Source organism: Mus pahari, chromosome 9 (genome assembly GCF_900095145.1).
Source record: "Mus pahari chromosome 9, PAHARI_EIJ_v1.1, whole genome shotgun sequence".
Lineage (NCBI taxonomy): Eukaryota > Metazoa > Chordata > Mammalia > Rodentia > Muridae > Mus > Mus pahari.
The window spans coordinates 28770175-28790387 of NC_034598.1; the positions used below are offsets into that span (position 1 = coordinate 28770175).

The following is a 20213-nucleotide window of genomic DNA, read 5'->3' on the forward strand; positions in this document are numbered from 1 at the left end:
TGGTAGTCTGTTTCTCTAGATAAACCACATACTGTGGAGCTAAATTCTTGTCTCATTTCAGATTTTCTCCTTAGACAAGTTTTTAGAATTAAAATTCTGGGTCAAAGACTAGAAATAGAGGATATATATATATATATATATATGTATATATACATTTATATGTATATATACATACATATACATATGTACATTATATATTTAGCATATATGTACACTGTATATTTCATATATATGCACACATATATACATTATATATTCCACACACAAATATAATTATGTATTTCATATATAATGTATACTTCATACACATTACATATGCCTGCAAATATATATTGTATGTATACTTGAATTCACTTTTAGAAATGTGCACCTACTTAGTTAAGATTCAGGAGACCATCGGTGTTTATGTCTTTGAACCTCCCTTCACCCTCTGCAGGTTTTGGTTTATTTGACTGTGAGTAAAGTTAAACATGCTTTCTGTTTACCACCGGCATGGTAGGCAGCTGTGCAGACAGATCACTAGATATCGGATCAGGAAGGGAGGGCTTAGTGGGCCATGACGTAAGGGTTTTGGCTGTCCACAGTCTGCGTTCAGCACTGGGCATGTGGGATACGGACAGCAGGAGAGAGAGAGGCTATGTTGAAAGCAAGCTAGCCACCTTTCCTGGTTTACTCACGGTCAGCCCTGCAGGAGGTGTTTAACCCTGTGACAGTAAAATGGTAAAGTATTGAGAGATAGATACACGCTATTTTTTTTTTTTTTAAATGAAATTGGCAAGACTGGAGAAATGTAAAGCAGGAAGTAACAGTAACATGTTAGCACTGTTGGGGGGGGGTTACAGTTTGCTACTGTAGACTGGTACCATAATGCTTAAAAAGTATTTTTACATGAATGTTTGTATATAGGTATGTATATATGCATGCATTCCACGTCATGCAGAGGTCAGAGGGCACGTTGTGGGGATTGGCTTTTTCCTTCCACCATGTGGGTCTGGGGCATTGAATTCAGGTCATCGGGCTTGGTGGCAATTGCTTTTACCCACCGAACCATGTCATTGATGCCAGAATGTTGCTCTTCTCTCTCTCTCTCTCTCTCTCTCTCTCTCTCTCTCTCTCTCTCTCTCTCTCTCTCTCTCTCTCTCTCTCTCTCTCTCTCTCTCTCCTTGCTTCTTTTTTTCTTTCCTCCTCCTCCACCTCCTTCTTTCATTTTTTAATTTTTTTTTTTTTTTTGAGACTGTGTCTCTCTACATAGCCCTGGCTGTCTTGGACCTCACTAGGTAGCCAAGTCTGGTCTCAATTTCACGGAGCTCCGCCTGCTTCTGCCTCCCAAGTGCTGAGCTCACAGGCATGTGCCACCACGCCTGGTCCCAGGGCGTCTTCTAATATGATGTGAATTAGAAAAAACCCAAAAAACAGAACATCCATAACAATAAAATTCCAACCATCTTTGACAGATAGGTATAATTTTATGCGTTTGCATTAGTTAATCTTCTCAGAACATAGACATAAATATGGGCAAAATGTATCTTAAAGGGGTAAAAAGGAGAACAATATTTTCTATTCTGTATTGATAGGAACTTTATACAAAGAGGGTTTGGGGGTACGAATAAGATGGTAATTTACAAGTGTTTACTTGGGGGCACAGGAGAGTTGGCTCAGTGGTTAAGAGCACTGGCTGCTCTTGTAGAGCCTCGTTCTTAGCATCCACACTGTGCCTCATCGCTGTCTGGAACTCCAATGCCTGGGAATCCGGTGCCCTCTTCTGAGTATGTCATGGGCACAGGCCATGCAGGCAAAACATTCACACGCATACAATAATCAGGTACTTCTTTAAAAATGTTCATTTGCTGGGCTTGATGGCATGTGCCTTTAATCCCAGCACTCAGGAGGCAGAAGCAAGCTGATCTCTTGGAGTCTGAAGTCAGTTTGGTCTACAGGTTGAATTCCCGGCCAGCCAGGGCTACCCAGTGTGACCCTGTCACATACACACACAAAGTATACGATTACATTTTTGGCCTGAACTTCCTATTTAGCCAAGGATGACCTTGATCCTCTGGTCCTCCCTTTTCTGCCTCAGAGTGTTGGAATTGTCTGCATGGTTATCTCCACTTGAAGACATTTGATTCTCTTACGAAGTACATCTGTGCACATGTGTGTGTAAAGGCCAGAGATTGGTGTTGGCATCTTATTTTTTTGAGATAGTCTCAGCTCACCAAAGTCAGCTAACTGGCTGGCCAGTGAGCTCCAGATTCTCCTGTCTGCACCCCTTCCACTGGGATCACAGAGTCGGGTTTCCAGGCCTGGCTTTTGCATAGGTACTAGGCACTAAACTTGAGTTCTCTTCAAGCTTGCATGTGACAATGTTAATGGTTCTCAATCTTCGAGGTCAAGACTCCTTTGGGGATTAAATGACCATTTCACAGGGGTCACCTAAGACATTTAGAAAACACAAATATTTACACTATGATTAGTAACAGTAGCAAAATTATAAAGTAGCAGTAAGATAATTTATTGGAGGTCAGCACGACATGACGAACTATATTAAGAGTCGTAGGCAGCATTAGGGGGGTTAAGAATCACTGGACTAGCTGGGCGTGGTGGCCAGCACTCGGGAGGCAGAGGCAGGCGGATTTCTGAGTTCGAGGACAGCCTGGTCTACAAAGTGAGTTCCAGGACAGCCAGGGCTACACAGAGAAATCCTGTCTCGAATCGCCCCCCCAAAAAACAACAACAAAAACAACAAAAAAACAAGAATCACCGAACTGAGCAATTTCCTCTGTCTATCTCTTCATTTGAAATCCTGATTTTTTTGTTTTAGGTTGAGCAAATCTTGGCAGAATTTAAGGTTAGAGCTCTGGAATGTCACCCCGATAAGCATCCTGAAAACCCCAAAGCTGGTAAGAATCTACCAATGGCTGTTTCTTAAGAGGATAAACAACATATAGGCATGTTGTATGACAAAACTTTTCCTGGGACATGCTACGCAGCTACACATAACATCCGTTGACCTCAGAAAAGGAGCCTAAGAAACACCAAAGTCCTCAGACCACCCAAGTCCAACTTGGTAAACCATGACTTTTGTTGGGGTGATGATCTCTAGGAGCAAAAATGAGTCAAAGACAGTTGTACCACCAAAGCCCACCCCAGCATGGGTGATGGCTCACAGCAGCTGTGAACCTGCTTCTGTGAGTATACTGCACAGCCTGTGGGCAGCTCAATAGGTTGGAGAATGTCCCTTCCAAATGATTCAGTTGGGCTACACTTCTTCCAGGCAGTTCTCCCAGGCAGCTGGTTTGGCCTTAAAGAGTCTTCTTTGCAATTCAGCTTCCTTCTGTCACTCAGTGTTTATTGCTTACCCCGGATGGGAGGAACCTGGGAATCTGGTCAGTTTCAGGAACTTCCTGAAGCCATTTTAAATTGTTTATCTTCCTGCTGAAGGATTTTGCCAGCTGGGTGAAATATTTCAATATTGGATGGAACTGCTACACAGCAGGGCCTCAGTTGTGTGTAGCACCTGCGTTTTCTTTATTTACTGTTGCAAGGTCTTCAAATTGAAAAAGTAGTGATGTATATTGTCTGTTGGTATGTGCACCATGGAATGGGGTCATCAGAGGAGTCAGTTGTCTTCTTCCACCTTTGTGTGAGTTCTAAGGGTTAAACTCTGGATTCCCAAGCTTATATGGTAAGGGCTGAACTGAACTTATTTTTTTATTCAATGAGCTCTTTTTTTTTTTTTTTAAAGATTTTATTTTTTTGCTGGGCAGCAGCAGCACACACCTTTTATCCCAGGAGCTGGGAGGCAGAGGTGGTAGATCTCTGTGAGTTTGAGGCCAGCCTGGTCGACATAGCAAGTTCTAGGTCAGCCAGGACTACAAGTTTTTCGACTTGCAGTTCATTTTCGCCAGCCAATGAAGTGTTAATATAACAATATATTTATTTGTAACCAATGTGTGTCTTTATAAGAATTCTCTGTATTCATTTTATTTATTATGCCCCCACCACCCCCCACCCCAGGGCATGTGTGAAACTCAGAGGGCAGCTTGCATGAGCCAGGTATCTCCTTCCATTATGTGTGTCCAGGAGATCAAACTCGGGACATCAGGCTCGGTAGGAAAGGCAAAGAGCCTTACTCCCCGATCTCTATCAGCTCTCATTCGTCTTTATGATAAAACCTTACAAACGAGGACACTAAAGCCTGACTAGGGAGGTCAACCCAGAGTCTCAAAGTCAAAACTCTGGCGAGAGCTGTCGGGTGGTTTTGGAATTTAACCCCACCCCAAGAGAGCAGTGCTCATCCCTCGTCTTGTTTTCCAGTGGAGACTTTTCAGGGATTGCAGAAGGCGAAGGAGATTCTGTGCAATGCAGAGAGTCGAGCCCGCTATGACCATTGGCGGAGGAGCCAGATGTCAATGCCGTTCGAGCAGTGGGAAGATTTGGCCGACTCAGTGAAAACCGTGAGTTTCTCTCTCTCGGGATGCTGGGGACTTGGAGGAGGTCAGGCTGCTCAAGGGTTAGACTCACGACTTAGCCTAAAGAATCAGTGAGCCATCGGAGGGAAAACGACCCAGGAATTAGTGGTAAGTCATTGCTTACAAAACTCTATGAGGAGGAAGTCAGAAGACAAGGTCACCAGAGTGAGAGTTTAGAAGGAGCCATGGCCGCTTGTTTTAGCATCTTACAGTTCCTGCTACCATTTCCACTCTACTCTAAGACTTCTCAGAATTGTGCTTTTCAGATTGCTCATGCAACTGAATTTTGGACCACTGAAAGTCCTTCTTGGATCTTGAAAAAAAATATTCTTAAGATACATCTATATGTCTAGCTCTGACATCTCTACATCTATTAGGTTTTTCAAGGCAGAGTCTCACTATGTAGGTCTGGCTGTCCAGAAACTAGCTCTGTAGACCAGGCTGGCCTTCACAGAGATCTGCCTGCCTCTGCCTCCGCCTGGCTTAAGATGTATTTTTGTTTGGGTACGTGTCTGTGTTTTTGTCTTTATGTATATGCCATGTGTGTGTTCCCAAGGAGAGCATGTTGGATCTGTGGAGCTGGAGTTCCAGGTGGCTGTGAGCTGCCATGTGGGACTGGGAACCAAACCTGGTCCTCTACAGGAGCATGAAGCACTGTATCTCAGAGCCTCTCAGAGCCATCTCTCCAGCCCTTCCTTTATCTTTTTTTTTTGTCTTGTCGTTTGAGCTTGTTTACTTAATAAGGCTTGGGCATCTAGAACAGGATACACTTATTCCTATCATGTATGCTGATAAAGAGTTACCACCCTTAGGAAGTGCTGCCTTACTTCTAAACGCCATTAAAAACTTACATATGGGGCTCCGTGGTTAAGAGCACTGGCTGCTCTTCTAGAGGACCCAAGTTTGGTTTGTAGTACTTGCATGGCAGCTCACAGCGGTGTGTAAGTCTATTTCCGGGGGCTCTGACACCCTCTTCTGGCATCTGTGGGCGTCAGGTACTTGCTGCTATCCTGAAGATGAAGGGTTGGTTCCTAAAACCCATGCTGGGTGGCTCACAACTGCCTGTAACTCCAGTTTCAGGGTGTCTGATGCCCTCTTCTGTCTTATTAGGGTACCCACACATGTGACATTCTTCACATTTTTTTTAACCATTAATACCAAGTTAGCTACAGACTTTTCAAAAAAAAAAAAAATCTCCACTTTCATCTATATTACCGTTGTCTTTTATTTACTGTTATTTTCCTGACTCTAAACACAGCATTTCCATCTTGGGTTTAGCTAACCATGCACTGTTTGAGCCCTTACAATAATTATATTTTAGTCTTACTGACCACATCATTTATCTTGTCACCAGAGCCGAAGTAGTATGAAATTTGGTTTCAGGTTTATTTTCATTAGCGTTACAAGAATGATGAGCTGTATATCTGTTCTTTTTTTTGTTTTGTTTTGTTTTGTTTTGTTTTGTTTTTGGTTTTTCGAGACAGGGTTTCTCTGTGTAGGCCTGGCTGTCCTGGAACTCACTCTGTAGACCAGGCTGGCCTCGAACTCAGAAATCCACCTGCCTCTGCCTCTGCCTCCCGAGAGCTGGGATTAAAGGCGTGCGCAGCCACCGCCCGGCTTGTATATCTGTTCTTTAATCAGCAGTGGGGCCGGGCAAGGGGTTGCATTCGGGTGGTAGACTGAACAAACAAAACCAAATAAAGCCACTAAGTCGGCAGTAGCGGGTAGAGAGGCGGCTCAGCGGTTAAGAGCACTCTTGCCTGGTACTGGCATTTGCTCCCCAGCACCCAGGTCAGACATTTTACAACCACTAGGTTCTATTCCAGGGGATGGGTCCAAATCCACAGGAGCATCTACATATCCATAGCATACACTCCTACAGACACATACACGTAAATAAAACAGATCTTTAGTCAGTAGAGATTTCTTTTTTCCTTCAAGTCTTCTATGTCTGGGAATCATCAACAGTTATTGTTCAGCCTCTGTCAGGTTGGTGACCGGCCTTCGGTGGCCACGCACTGTCATTAGGGTTTGGGATTAGCTGTATTGCCCACACCATCCTGAAAACAAAAGGTACAAGTTTAGGATCCGAAAAACACTTTCGTGTTCATTTGGCTTGCACAGTCTCGGAGTGTGAAAGCTTGTACAATACTTTCCCTCACATCGTCCATCTTGTGGCTCTGATCTTTATGCAGTTAGTCGGATTAGTCTACGGGGACGAACATTAGTTAGGAGAACCGGATCTATCTGAAGGCAGTTTTATGTGTCACACACAGGGCTGCATTTCAGGTCTGGCCATCTGGCCATTGGGAGCATTGCTCAGCTGAGCCATGGCTTCAGGGTGACGCAATACTGTCACTCCAGCTCCAGGGGATCTGATGCCTTTGGGCATGCAGAGTAGCTACATGCATGTGCACACGCTTATATGCTGACACACGCACTCCTACATATAATTAAAAGAATAAAAGTAAATCTTAAAAAGATTTTTTTTGTTTGTTTTTTTGAGACAGGATTTCTCTGTATAGCCCTGGCTGAACTGGAACTCACTCTGTAGACCAGGCTGGCCTCGAACTCAGAAATCTACCTGCCTCTGCTTCCCGAGTGCTGGGATTAAAAAGATATTTTAAGAGTTCACCTAAGACAGTGGTTCTCAACTTAATGTTGTGACCCTTTTACACAGTTCCTCAGGTTGTGGTGACCCCCAACCATAAAATTATCTTCATTGCTGTTTCATAGCTGTAATTTTGCTGCTGTTATGAATCGTAATGTAAATATCTGTTTTCTTTTTTTTTTTTTTAAGTTTTATTTATTTATTATTTATGTGGGTACACTGTAGCTGTCTTCAGACACACAAGAAGAGGGCATTAGATTCCACTATAGATGGATGTGAGCCACCATGTGGTTATTGGGAATTGAACTCAGGACCTCTGGAAGAGCAGTCAGTACTTTTAACCACTGAGCCATCTCTCCAGCCCCCAGATATCTGTGTTTTCCAGTGGTCTTCGGTGACCTCTGTGAAAAAGTCATTCAACCTCCAAAAGGGTCGAGACCTGTGGTTAAGAAGCACTGACCTAAGCCAATGAATGTGTTAGAAACTTAGATTTGAACATGTGATGCTTGTTTAAAAATGAGACACGTGGCTTTTGAGATGGCCCAGTGGGTATAGACCCCTGTTACCAGGCCTAACAACCTGAGTTTGATCCCTGGAAACCACATGGTAGACAGAAAACTGATTCCTGAAAGCTGTCCTTTGATTTCTACACATACATCATAGCATACATATATATGTCCATACACATACACATGTGCACACAGAGATGAACAAAACATACATTGCAAATCAATATTAAATATTCAAAGGCCAGGCGCACCTTTCATTCCTGTGCGTGGGAGGCAGAGGAAGGTGGATCTCTGTTAGTTTAAGGCAGCGTACTCTACACAGTGAGTTCCAGACCAGCAAGGGCTACAGAGTAAGACCCAGTTTCAAAAAACAAACAAATGAAAAAAATTATTTTAAATAAAGAAATAATTGGCTTGAGTCTCAAGGACTCAGTCAGGCCTTTGAGATCCTGTGAAAATGAGGAAACAGACTTCTTTTGCTGACGTTTCATGAATCCAAGGCTGGATTTGAACTTGCTGAGGGTGATCTTGAACTTCTGATCCTTCTATCTCCACCTTTGGAGTGCCTATACAGGTACCCTACCAACCACTCTACATCTTTGAGCCCCCTCACCCCAACTTTTTTTCTTTTCTTTTCTTTTCTTTTCTTTTCTTTTCTTTTCTTTTCTTTCCTTTCCTTTCCTTTCCTTTCCTTTCCTTTCCTTTTTTTTTTTTTTTTTTTTTAATTTTTGAGACATGGGGTCATATAGCACAACCTGCTCCTTAAAAGCTATTTTTAGATTTGTTTATTTTATTGTTTTATGTATACGAGTGTTTTGCCTGCAGGCATGTGTGTACAGGTATGTACCTGGTATGTAGTTCAAGATCATCTTGAACTTCTTGTAATAAAAATTAATTGGGGATTTCTGCCCCACCTTTGATCACTCAGTTCCTGAATAAAAGACACAAAACCTTTGTATTCATAATAAGCCTTAATGCGTTAGATCTGGGTAGACCGTAACCCTCTGTGCTATTTTGTCTGTTTCCCTGTTAATAATTCTGTTATATAACTTACCGCCTTCTACCTGGGCTGCCCTTACTCCAACTGGCCAGCCCTCTTGGCCATGTTCTCAGGATTCCTACCCCATCACGTCTTCTCCTCTCTTCCTCTCTCTGCCCTCCTCTCCTCGTGGTCTCTGCCACAGACCCCGGGCCTGGGAACCGAAGCTCCACCCACCTTTCTTCTGCTCACCTATAGTCTGCCAACATCTTTGTTCAACCAACAGTTATAAATTAAGGAGCAAGGTCACATAACGTGTACAGGAGGAGCTCCTTGTCCCTGGGGGCAACCAGACTTTGGGGACTGGAATTTAACATTACAGTATATAGCAACAAGCCAGACCTCAACGTTTAATTCTCCAGCCTCCACATCCTAAGTAGTGGGATTACGGACTTGCACCACCAGGCCTCACAAAGGCCTTTTTGCGTGCAGAGAACCCAGGCTCTCTAGCTCCTTCCAAAGCACAGGCCAGGAAGGCTGCCTGAAAATGGTTCTGGTTACATCACAGTCAAAACTACAAGAAAACATCCTCAAAGACTAATAAAATTGACCCATGTCACACCCGTTGCTGTAAAATTTGTAAGTTACATACATTTTTTTGACTTGGCTGTTTGGTAAATCAGCTGTTTTGGGGAGGGATTGTGGGGGTCGTCCTGTTACCCTACATAAATCTATTTGCCTACTGATCATTTCTGAGTCCCTGGCTGGGTGATATATCTTTGGGGTGAGTCCAGTTGGCCACAGGCTCTCTGCAGAATACTATGGCCAGAGGGCCGGCCACTCTTTCTCTAGCCCGATGGGAAATGGTGAACATTTCAATACCTGCTTTTGAAAACGCAGTCTGCCTTGTTTGGATAACATCCCAGAGCAAGCAGGTCAGAGGTCAACCACTCAGGCAAGTAAAAAATTTACTCATGGTGACTCAGGATAAAAATAACTAATTTGGGGGGCTGGAGAGATGGCTCAGCGGTTAAGAGCACTGGCTGCTCTTCCAGAGGTCCTGAGTTCAATTCCCAGCAACCACATGGTGGCTTATAATTGTTTAACTCCAGTTCCAGGGCGTCTGAGCTCTCCTTTGGCCAGCTCAGTCACCGGACACCCATGGCGGTATACAGAAACACATACAGATACAACATCCATACACATAAAACAATAATTTGGAAACAAAAAAAGCCAATTTTTGCTTGTGATTCATCTGAACTGTGGCTCATGTGAGCCTGCTGTTTTTGGTTTCCCTTTTGCAATGTTTAATGGCATGTGGATTAAAAGAAAAATATTTGCTAGTGTTGACCGAAATTTAGAATGTAAGATAATTATTTCCTAGGAGGGGAAAAAAAAAAAAAAGGTCTGTTAAGGAAAGCTGGTAAACAAGTTTATTGTGAGTGGAAAATACCAGGAGCCCAACTTCACAGACAGGAGTGTTCGTGACCTTTGCCCTCTGGTGTTTGCTGACTCGGCCGCATGCTTGCCAATGTGTTTCTGTCCTCTTTGCCTCTTAGCCCCGGTCTCTAGTTGAGGCAGAGTCTCATGTCCATACCAGTCCGGCCTTAAACTCGATATGTATTCACGGATAGATGACCTTGAACCCTTGATCCTCCTGCCTTCCCCTGGATGTTGTGATCGTTGGTGTGCTCCCTCATAGATGTCACGTGGTATGGGATCCATCGTGTCCACCATAGGATGTAGGCTTGTTAAGTGTCTTAGGGTTTTACTGCTGTGAAGAGACACCATGGCCATGGCAACTCTTACCAAGGACAACATTTCACTGGGGCTGGCTTACAGGTTCAGTCCATTATCATCATGGTGGGAAGCATGGCAGCATCCAGGCAGACCTGGTGCTGGAGAAGGACCATGGTGCTAAGTCTCATGGTGCTGAGAGTTCTACATGTAGATCTGCAGGCAGCAGCAGGAGATGGTGTGCCACACTGAGCTACACTCTGTGAACGTGGAAAGCTGTGCCTTCACAGCACAGACTGCTTAGCATCTTAAAACTTTTCCATATTTGTTGTGTGCATGTGTGTGTATGTGTCTGCATGTGTGTGTATGTGTATGTATATGTGGGTTTGTGTATGGTGTGTATGTTTGTGTGTAGTGTGTGTGTTTATGTATGTGTGTGGTATGTGTGTATGTATGTGTGGTGTGTGTATGTTTGTGGAGTATGTTTGTGTGTTTGTGCATATGTGCGCATCTGTGTGTTTATGTTTGGGTGTGCATGTGTGTGTGTGTTTGTGTGTGGTGTGTGTGTGTGTGTATGTGTGTGGAGTATGTTTGTGTGTTTGTGCATATGTGCGCATCTGTGTGTTTATGTTTGGGTGTGCATGTGTGTGTCTGTGTGTTTGTGTGTGTGGTGTGTGTGGTGTGTGTGTGTGTGTATGTGTGTGGAGTATGTTTGTGTGTTTGTGCATATGTGCACATCTGTGTGTTTATGTTTGGGTGTGCATGTGTGTGTATCTATGTGTTTATGTATGGGTGTGCATGTGTGTGTCTGTGTGTTTGTGTGTGTAGGGGGTGTGTTTGTATGTGTGTTTGTGCATGTGTTTGTGTATATGAGTGTACATGTGTGTCTGTTGTGGCACATATATGGAGGGCAGAGGACAACTTGCAGAAGTCAGTCATTTCCTTCCACTCTGTGGGTCCTGAGGCTTGAACTCAGGTTGTCAGTCTTGGAGGCAAGCTCCTTTATCCAGTGATCCACTTCACTGGCCCTAAATTGTGACTTTAATAGTTTACAGTTTCAGTTCTCTAAGCCCAAAAGAAAAAAATTTTTGAGACAACATTTCCCTCTATAGCCCTAGCTGGTCTAGACTCTGGACTAGCTATGTAGACCAGGCTAGCCACGAAATCAGAGGTTCAGCTGCTCCTGCCTCCTGAGTGTCTAAGTGCCACTGTGCCTGGCTTTTTTTTTTTAATTCTTAAATTTCTTATTCTCTCCTTTTTCATAGCCCTTACACCCCACCCCCACCCTCTGTGGTTCATGATTGAACCCAAGATCTCTCAGGCTAGGCAAGGGCTCTGCCACTGAGCTATCCACAGGTCTTCAGGAGGAAGATGGTCTTCTTCCCCTGTTCTCTGTTTCTATTCAGTCAAATATCATAACAACCAGCCCCATACAACCAAACAAAAGCTCAGGGGCTCCAGACTAGCCTGGACCATATATGATGCAGCGGGGGTGGGGACTGGAGGGGAGCGGGGGGGGGGGACCATGGCTGGTGAGATGCCTCAGTGGGTAAAGATGCTTGCTAGCAAAACCTGATTGCCTGAGTTTGATCCCAGAACTCCCTTGGTGGAAGGAGAATGGGCTCCTGAAAGCTGTCTCCCCCCAGCACCCCAAATGCACCCCTCAATAAATAACCAAATGTAAGAACCGAATGATGTTTATGTGTCACCTCTTAATTAATCTAGTCGATGCATTGGGCTGTCAGAAGTAAGAAAGACTTGATGCTGGAAGGAAGTGGCCAGACTTTCACCAGCACAGTTCCAAACAAGGAATGGAGTGAGCAGCGAGAAACCAAGAAAGGGGACCCAGACTCAACCCCAGAGAAAACGATGCAAAAGGAATCTGAGTCCCCAGGGCAGGGCATCTCCCCACAAAGCCCGGACTCCCCAGGTAAGTTGCGTTGCCTAGCTCTTCACAAGAGACAACGGGAGATATCAAAGAGCATGGGTTGTATTACAGCTGTCCTCAACCTGTCCCGGTAGGCACAGCAGTGTAGACAGCTCTCACTACCTATGTAGATCAGACGGACTTGAAACTCACAGAGATCTCCCTGTCTCTGCCTCCCAAGTCCTGGGATAAAAGGTGTGTGCATGGGTAACTTTTTAAGAAGGGACAGGATGTGAGAGGGAGGTGGGGACTGGACCTGGGAGGAGCTAAGGAGAGGAGTGGAGGGGTGAATATGCTCCAAATATTCTGTTCGAATTTCTCAAAGAATTAGTAAAAATATTATTTAAAAATTCCCAGTTTGGGAGAGGATGATTACTCAGCATGAGAGGTCTTTGTCCACGTGACTTGTAATTTCTTTTTTTTTTTTTTTTTAAGATTTATTTATTTATTACATGTGAGTACACTGTAGTTGTCTTCAGACACTCCAGAAGAGGGCGTCAGATCCCATTACAGATGGTTGTGCGCCAGCATGTGGTTGCTGGGAATTGAACTCAGGACCTTCGGAAGAGCAGTCAGTGCTCTTAACCTCTGAGCCATCTCTCCAGCCTCCGAATTGTAATATCTGTTCATAAAAATGCCAATGTACTGTTACTATAAAATATGAATAACTTGCAGGGTATGGTGGTGCATGACTTTGATCTCGGTACTCAAGGGGTGTGAGGCAGGCAGATCTCTGTGAACTCCAGGCTAGCCCAGTTTACACAGTGAGTTCCAGGCTAGCCCAGTTTACATAGTAAGTTCCAGGTCAGTCAGGAGAAAAAGAAGAATTCCTCCTGGAGACTCACTCCCACTGGATGCTATGGAGCCTTAACCGCAAGCTGTTTTGCTCGGCTAGTTTGACTCTCCTTCTACCTCTGATTTGAAGTGTTTCTCGTCCCTCTTCTGTAGGTCTCTCAGACTCGAACTGCGGCCACCTTCGTTTCCGCTGGTCTGGCGACGCTCCCTCAGAACTCCTGAGGAAGTTCAGAAACTATGAAATCTGAAGCGTTGCTGTTCTGGGAAGGAGGGAGGGCGAGCGCTTCATCTCTGCTGCCAAAGCGAATCTTTGTTTATGTCTTTAAAATGTTGTATGTGTGAGTTACCATAGTGGCCAAGTCCCCCATCCTCGAAGCCATTCTTACAGTGTGCTTTGTGTTAGTTTGTACTGGGGATTGAACCCAGGACTTCCCGTATGCTCTGTATCGTTGATTCTTACCTCCTACATGTTGTTTAAGTGAGAACACTATTGTAAGTTGTAGTTTATTTCAATATTTGAGTCAATTAAGGCTCTTATATACACTTGTTTCTAAGAGGACACTTAGATACTAGTTTGTAGTATATGTTTTCCCTGAATGTTATTTGTAGATAGCTGTTAAAAAATCATTCCCTTTTGGTGTCCTGTGATCTCTAGCCATATAGAAATATCTTTTGGATTTTGATTTAAAACAAAATACAGACTTACTTGTCTAAATTTCATAGAATGAAATAAATAATTTCCTTAGAGTTCATTTATGCATTTAGGATGCAAACTGTATTCATTCAGTCATTCATTTATATGAATTTGTGTGTGTGTGGGGGGGAATCTACATGCTACCACACAGCACAAGCTAGCCCTGAGCCTCTCTATCTAGTTATCTTCAAACTCTAGCACAGGCTGGCCCTGAGCCTCTCTATGTTGCTATCCTCAAACTATGGACTGGCAAGATGGCTCAGAAGGTAAGGAAATTTGCTACCAAGCCTGACAACTCGAGTTCTAGCCCCAGGAACACATGGAGGAAAGATCAACTCCTGAAGGTTGTCCTCTGACATTTGGCATGGCACGAACACACCCATACCCAAAATAAACAGATAAACTCATGTAATTTAGAAAATATGTTTCCTAGACACATGTGGTGACACACACCTGTAATCCCAGCAGTTGGGACGTGGAGGCAGAGGACTGGAGGCTTACGGCCAGCTGTGGCTACATAGCCACTGGACAGCAGAGGGCGCAGGAGACCCCAATTCAAGAAAGCCAAACCAAAGCAAAAAGAAAGCTGCAAAGTGCTTCCTTTTATGAAATATCAGTGCAGACAGCACCACCCTGCTCTATCTAGCTGCTGTAACAAAACACCCTTGGTGGCCCAAGCATGCCTCGCCATCTGTGAAGATCTAAGTCCAATTCAAGGGATGGTCAGCACATTTCCGAGGCTGCCCCCGTGTCTTGCAGGTAGCCCCTTTCTTGACTGTACATCATAAGGCCTCTTGTCCCTGTTTACTCAAGTCCCTGGTATCTACCTCTTCATAGGAAGGCATCATTAATCCCAGACCAGGGTCCGTGGTTCTCACAACTTCACTTTAATTTATTCCTATCTTAAAACAAACAAACAGCCGGGTGTGGTGGTGCACACCTTTAATCCCAGCACTCGGGAGGCAGAGGCAGGCGGATTTCTGAGTTCGAGGCCAGCCTGGTCTAGGGGAGTGAGTTCCAGGACAGCCAGGGCTGTACAAAGAAACCCTGTCTCGAAAAAACAAAACAAAACAAAAACAAAAACAAACAAACAAAAAACTTAACTCCAAAGGAAGATGCCAGGGCTTCGAACTCCAACTTGTCAATTTTAGGAGGTCAAAATTCACTTCATAAAACTAATGAAAGAAATTAAAACAGAAAGAGAGAGAGAAAGAATATAATCTTGTGCTGATTCCTTTAATTTTATCTGAATTTTTCCTGTTTTGTCATCCATAAGTCTGTTCAGAGAATAATTTCTATCAATATTTTGTAATTTCAGTAAATGAATGATGAGCTGTCAACATTTTTGCAAATTTTATCAAAAAAAGAAAAGAAAAAGAAACACACACACACAAACACACACACACACACAGAGACACACACACACTGGATATGATGGGCTCTCAGACAGTTGCTTCCTTCCCTGGGGACATCTGAGGGCCCAGCACCAGCTGGGTAAACACTGGAGCCTGTTGCCTCTGCACAACATCAAAGGTGAATCCCCTCCCACTCGGATGAGAGCTCTATTTTTCTTATATAACCCCCCAATATTGACAAGATCCTGTTTCTGATGACCCACTGCTGTTGCTTAGGAAATTGCTGCACTTGACAGCTGCTCCTGATGGGTCAGCCATGGCTGGAAGGTGGGGGTGGGTGGATGGGTAGGGGATGGGATAAGGGGTTTCCGGAGGGGAGACCTGGAAAGGGGATAACATTTGAAATGTAAATAAAGAAAATATCCAATAAAAGGAAAAAAAAAAAAAAACCAACCCAAACCCAAGAAGCATCTAACTCATTTGACCAATTAACTCTGAGGGACCTTGTACACAGAAGGCATCACTGAATCCTGAGGTTTAATAACGAAGCGTGTGCTTAGTTAGGCATTGCAGCCCTTCCAATGAAGACCAGATGGAAAGTGGGTCAACATTTCTTTACTACCTTGTGCTGCCCAGCGTGTCCTGCACATCCACGATCAGATGTACGTACAGTTTTGCAATGTGAATGTTTGTGGATTGTGACTCAATCCACCTCACTGCAAACTGATTACGGAAAGATAATCTTTTAAGTAACTTTAAGCCTCCCCAATTTCTGCACGGGAATCTAACTTGTTTTAATTTAGAAAGAGGAACTTTTGGTACCTCCAGGTTCCGACCAAGAGTAGGTACTGTCTACTTAGTTTTTTTTTTTTTTTTGGTTTTTCGAGACAGGGTTTCTCTGTGTAGCCCTGGCTGTCCTGGAACTCACTCTGTAGACCAGGCTGGCCTCGAACTCAGAAATCCACCTGCCTCTGCCTCCCAAGTGCTGGGATTAAAGGCGTGCGCCACCACTGCCCGGCTTGTCTACTTAGTTTTTTAAAAGTCCCAAGATCAAAGGCTGATACGTTACCTGGCGGCGGTGTGCATGCTTTGAATTCCAGCACTCAGGAGGCAGGGGTAAGTGGATCTCTGAGTTCGAGGCCAGCCAGTAAGAGGGTGTTGAACTGCACATATTTGTTCATGTCGCTATGTAGTTTTGACAGATAAATATTTACACAGCCTTTTAAGTAAAGATAGCAGATTCTCCATTTCTTACTGGAGGACTTGATTTAAATAAATAAGCTTATTAAACTGTTTCCTTCATTAGCACCCCAGACATTTTGTTTCAGAAAAAGCTATATGGCATTCTTACTGAAGATGTAAAGAGGAAGTCTTAGCATAATGAAAATGTTATGTCACAGATTTTTGTCCTGGCTGGGAGATAGAACACAGAAGTATTTGTCTATCTGTAACTGACATTAGGTACCAGTAATGTAAAAAATAAAGCAAAATTTTTGCCTAAAATTCAAATTTGTACATGAAGTTACAAAGTTACTACAGAGCTGTTCCATTGTTACCATGTGTTACCATATACTACTAATTGATTTAAGTATACTTATGAATATAAAATACAAATGACAAAAATAGACCTCTTGTGTTAATAAGTACTGTCATAGTTCAGATGGCTTAAAAATAACCATAATGCAAAAACTTGAAAACACGAAGCCGGGTGTGGTGGCGCACGCCTTTAATCCCAGCACTTGGGAGGCAGAGGCAGGTGGATTTCTGAGTTCGAGGTCAGCCTGGTCTACAAAGTGAGTTCCAGGACAGCCAGAATTATACAGAGAAACCTTGTCTCAAAACAAAACAAAAAAATAAGACCGGGTTTTGCTAACTAGCCCAGACTGGCCTCCACTCATAGCACCCCTGCCGGCGCCCCTTGACTGTGGGGATTACAAGCATGCAGTACCATGCCTGGCTCGAACCATAAATTGTTTCCCTTGTACTTTATTGATTCCTTTTCAGGTGGCTTATCTTTCATTCATTTATTTATTTTTTGAGGCGGGGTTTCCCCACATCACACAGCTGGCCTTGAACTTGTGGTCTTCCATCTCTTCCAAACTCGGGCATCACAGGCTTGTGCTATCATGCCCTGGGTATTTATTATCTTTTTAAAAAAACTTTTGCAATCACAAGTAAACACTGTTGTGAACTATGTGAAGTACACTTGTTGTGGGATAAATACCTAGCTCTGGATTTATTGCGTTGCTGAGAGAGTATGAGCATTTGGAATTTAGTTACTATATCCTTCAAATAATAATAATAAAAGATTTATGTTAGTATCTGCAGAGGATGAAAGATGCCATCAGACCCCCCTGGAGCTAGAGTTACAGTCATTTGTGAGAAACCTCCGGTGGGTGTTGTGAGCTGAACTTGGTAAGCACTCTTAGGGACTGAGCTCTGCTCACTTCTGCCTTCTATGGACTGGATTAAAGGTGTGTGTTACCCACACTTGGCTATTTCTGTATTCTTTAAGTAAATGCAGCTGGCTAGTTTTCATAGATCTTAGGACCGCAGGGTTGAAAAACGCCAGAAAAGAGTGTTTGCCCATTGGGATTCTTGACTTCAGATTTTTTTTTTTCCCTACTCTAAGCTAGATTTGGTTGCATCGGCTGCACTGTGCTCACAGAACAGTTTAGAACCTCTCTAACCCCTCATCGGAAGCAGTGCCCAAGCTATGAAGCAATAATAAAACCGGAGTACACATTTCTTCTGTCACTTTCCATAGAGAGAGGATAACGGGGTGGCGTGGGGCGCGGGGTGGGGCTGGGGCTTTCATCTATGCTGTGGTGGTCACTTCCCTCTGTGTGTCCTGAAATGTTGAAATAGAATTCTGGTGCCTTCCATTCTTTTTAAAGTAAAAGCCACTCAACAGAGCGGTTGTTGAACGCTGAGAGAGCGTTCACTATTTCTTCTAAATCCATATAGTTTCCAGTGCCCCTTGGACGTGTTCCTGCTGTCACTAGGAAAGCAAAAAAAAAAAAAAAAAAAAAAAAAAAATAGAGGGTTGGGGGGAGGGAGAGAGGCTTCATAAAAGAGAGTGAGATAAGGAGAAGTTTGCTTTCTTGCTTATGAATTTTCGTATCTTTCTCTTTGCCCGGATCTTATGGGTTACAAGATCAGTCACAGCAGCAAGTGTCGATGACTAATGTGGTTATTGAGAGGGATTTTTTAATTTCCTGGAAGGCAAACGCCATTATTCCCCATCCCCACACGTCGCAGACCGGCGATGCAGGAACGACTGGGGAGTCCGTGATGGGAGTTATAAAACTGATGAATTCTTGGACGAACTGCTGGGCAAAGAGAAAGGCACTTCCCTTCCATTTCCGGTTCGTGGTGGCATCAGCCCACCTGGCTTTGGTTTTATCTTTCTGGGCTCCTGTTCTTCTCCTAGCCGTGGAGACACTTTGTATCCAGCCACTCTGCCCACCCTTTCTTTTCTCAGGAAGTCTCTTGTTTTTCCTATCGCTTTAGGATTGTGGAGAGCTGGATTGTTTTTCTGGTTCTGACCTACTGTGAGGCTTAGAGCAAATTACTTTAGCTCTACTATGGTTTCCTTCTACTTGTGCACGGACTTAAGACCAGACCAAACCAAACCAAACCAAACCAAACCACCTCCTCTCTGGAGACCATTGGAACTCAGCTCAGACCCAGGTAGTGTGATGGTTTAATATTGGATGTTACATTGACACCTAGGATGAAAGATCTCAGTTGAGAAATTGGCTCCTATGAAATCTGGTGTCAGTGGGAGATTTTCTTAATTGTTAATTGATTAGGAGTGCCCAGCCCACTGTGGTCTCTGCTTGAGTTCCCGCCTCCCGACTCCTGCCCTGACTTCAATGATGGCCATGGATGTGCAAGCCAAGCAAAGCCTTTCCTTCCTCAAGTGCCTTTGGCTAGAATTTCATCCCAGTAACAGAAAGCAAACTAGGACAGCTAGCTGAGGAGCTTGGCTTGAAGCCAGAACCGTGTGGGAGCCGGGGAGGGGTGAACTACCTGGGAAGGAGAGGGTGATGAAGGACAGAGAAATCACAGGGAGAGGATGTATTGTCTTCCTCATCTTTTCTGATAACTCTGCCAGGCTTACTGTTACTGTATTTTAAAAATAATTAGGGCTGGAGAGATGGCTCAGCAGTTAAGAGCACTGACTGCTCTTCCAGAGGTTGTAAGTTCAACTCCCAGCAACCACATGGTGGCTCACAACCATCTGTAATGGGATCTGGCGCCCTCTTCTGGTGTGTCTGAAGACAGCTACAGTGTACTCATATGCATTAAATAAATGATTGTAGAGTTTCTTCTATACATATTATTAAAAAATCTTGAGAAACATTATGCTAGAAAAATACAACACTAATATGATAGTCAGTAGCCATATGTGACTATTAATTCATTAAAATGTATTCATATTATTAGCAATGTTTTAATAGTCATTTTTTTTTGTTGCTGCCGTTTGGGGACATGGTCTTTCTGGTAGTCTTGGCTGGTTTTGAACTCACTATGTAAACCAGGCTGGCCTCAAACTCATGGAGATCAATCTGCCTCCACCTCGTGAGTGCTGGGATTAAAGATTAAAGGTGTGTGCTGTTGTGCCTGTTTCTCGAACCCCAAAAGACCACCAAGGAGCCGATTCTGATGCAGTCACACTAGGGTCTCTTTATTCAAGCTCGAGCTTGGGCCACATTGTAGTCACTGATGTAGCAGAACAGGAGGATGAAGCCCCAAGCCCAGTCTCAAGCAAGCATTTATAGAGGCATGCAAACAAGGGAGGGGGTACCCTTTAAAGTGATTGGCTGGTGCTGGGAGCCAAACCATAAACTTTCTTAAGTAAATATCTTTAGGTACACTGTAACTTTTGCTTTCCTCCTGATTGGTGGTTGTTAGGGACCGACCTGGAGATTAGTGCTAGCTGCAGGCTTGTTTGGGAGTGAGTGACCTAGAGACTAGTGCTCGGTGCCAGCTGATTGGCTAACTGGAGTTCAACCTTAGGTCAGGTTCTCTAAGATGGAGCCTGAAGCCAAGATGGAGTTGGTCCAGTCTCTCATGTTCCACCATACCTGGCTTCTATGGTCATTTGAGACTTGTGTTTTTTTTTTTTTTT

At 43.8% G+C, this 20213-nt stretch overlaps 1 protein-coding gene across 1 annotated transcript in view; it reads left to right on the forward strand.

Moving 5' to 3' along the window:
* Dnajc12 (DnaJ heat shock protein family (Hsp40) member C12) overlaps nt 1–14639 on the forward strand; it is a 16298-nt gene extending 1659 nt beyond the window's left edge. Inside the window, exons 2-5 of the mRNA XM_021205762.2 lie at nt 2819–2897; nt 4315–4454; nt 12031–12235; nt 13181–14639. Coding sequence (XP_021061421.1) covers nt 2819–2897; nt 4315–4454; nt 12031–12235; nt 13181–13275 — 519 coding nt within the window. The 3' untranslated portion in view covers nt 13276–14639. The remainder of the gene's footprint in view (nt 1–2818; nt 2898–4314; nt 4455–12030; nt 12236–13180) is intronic.
* Nucleotides 14640–20213: the final 5574 nt, after the last annotated feature.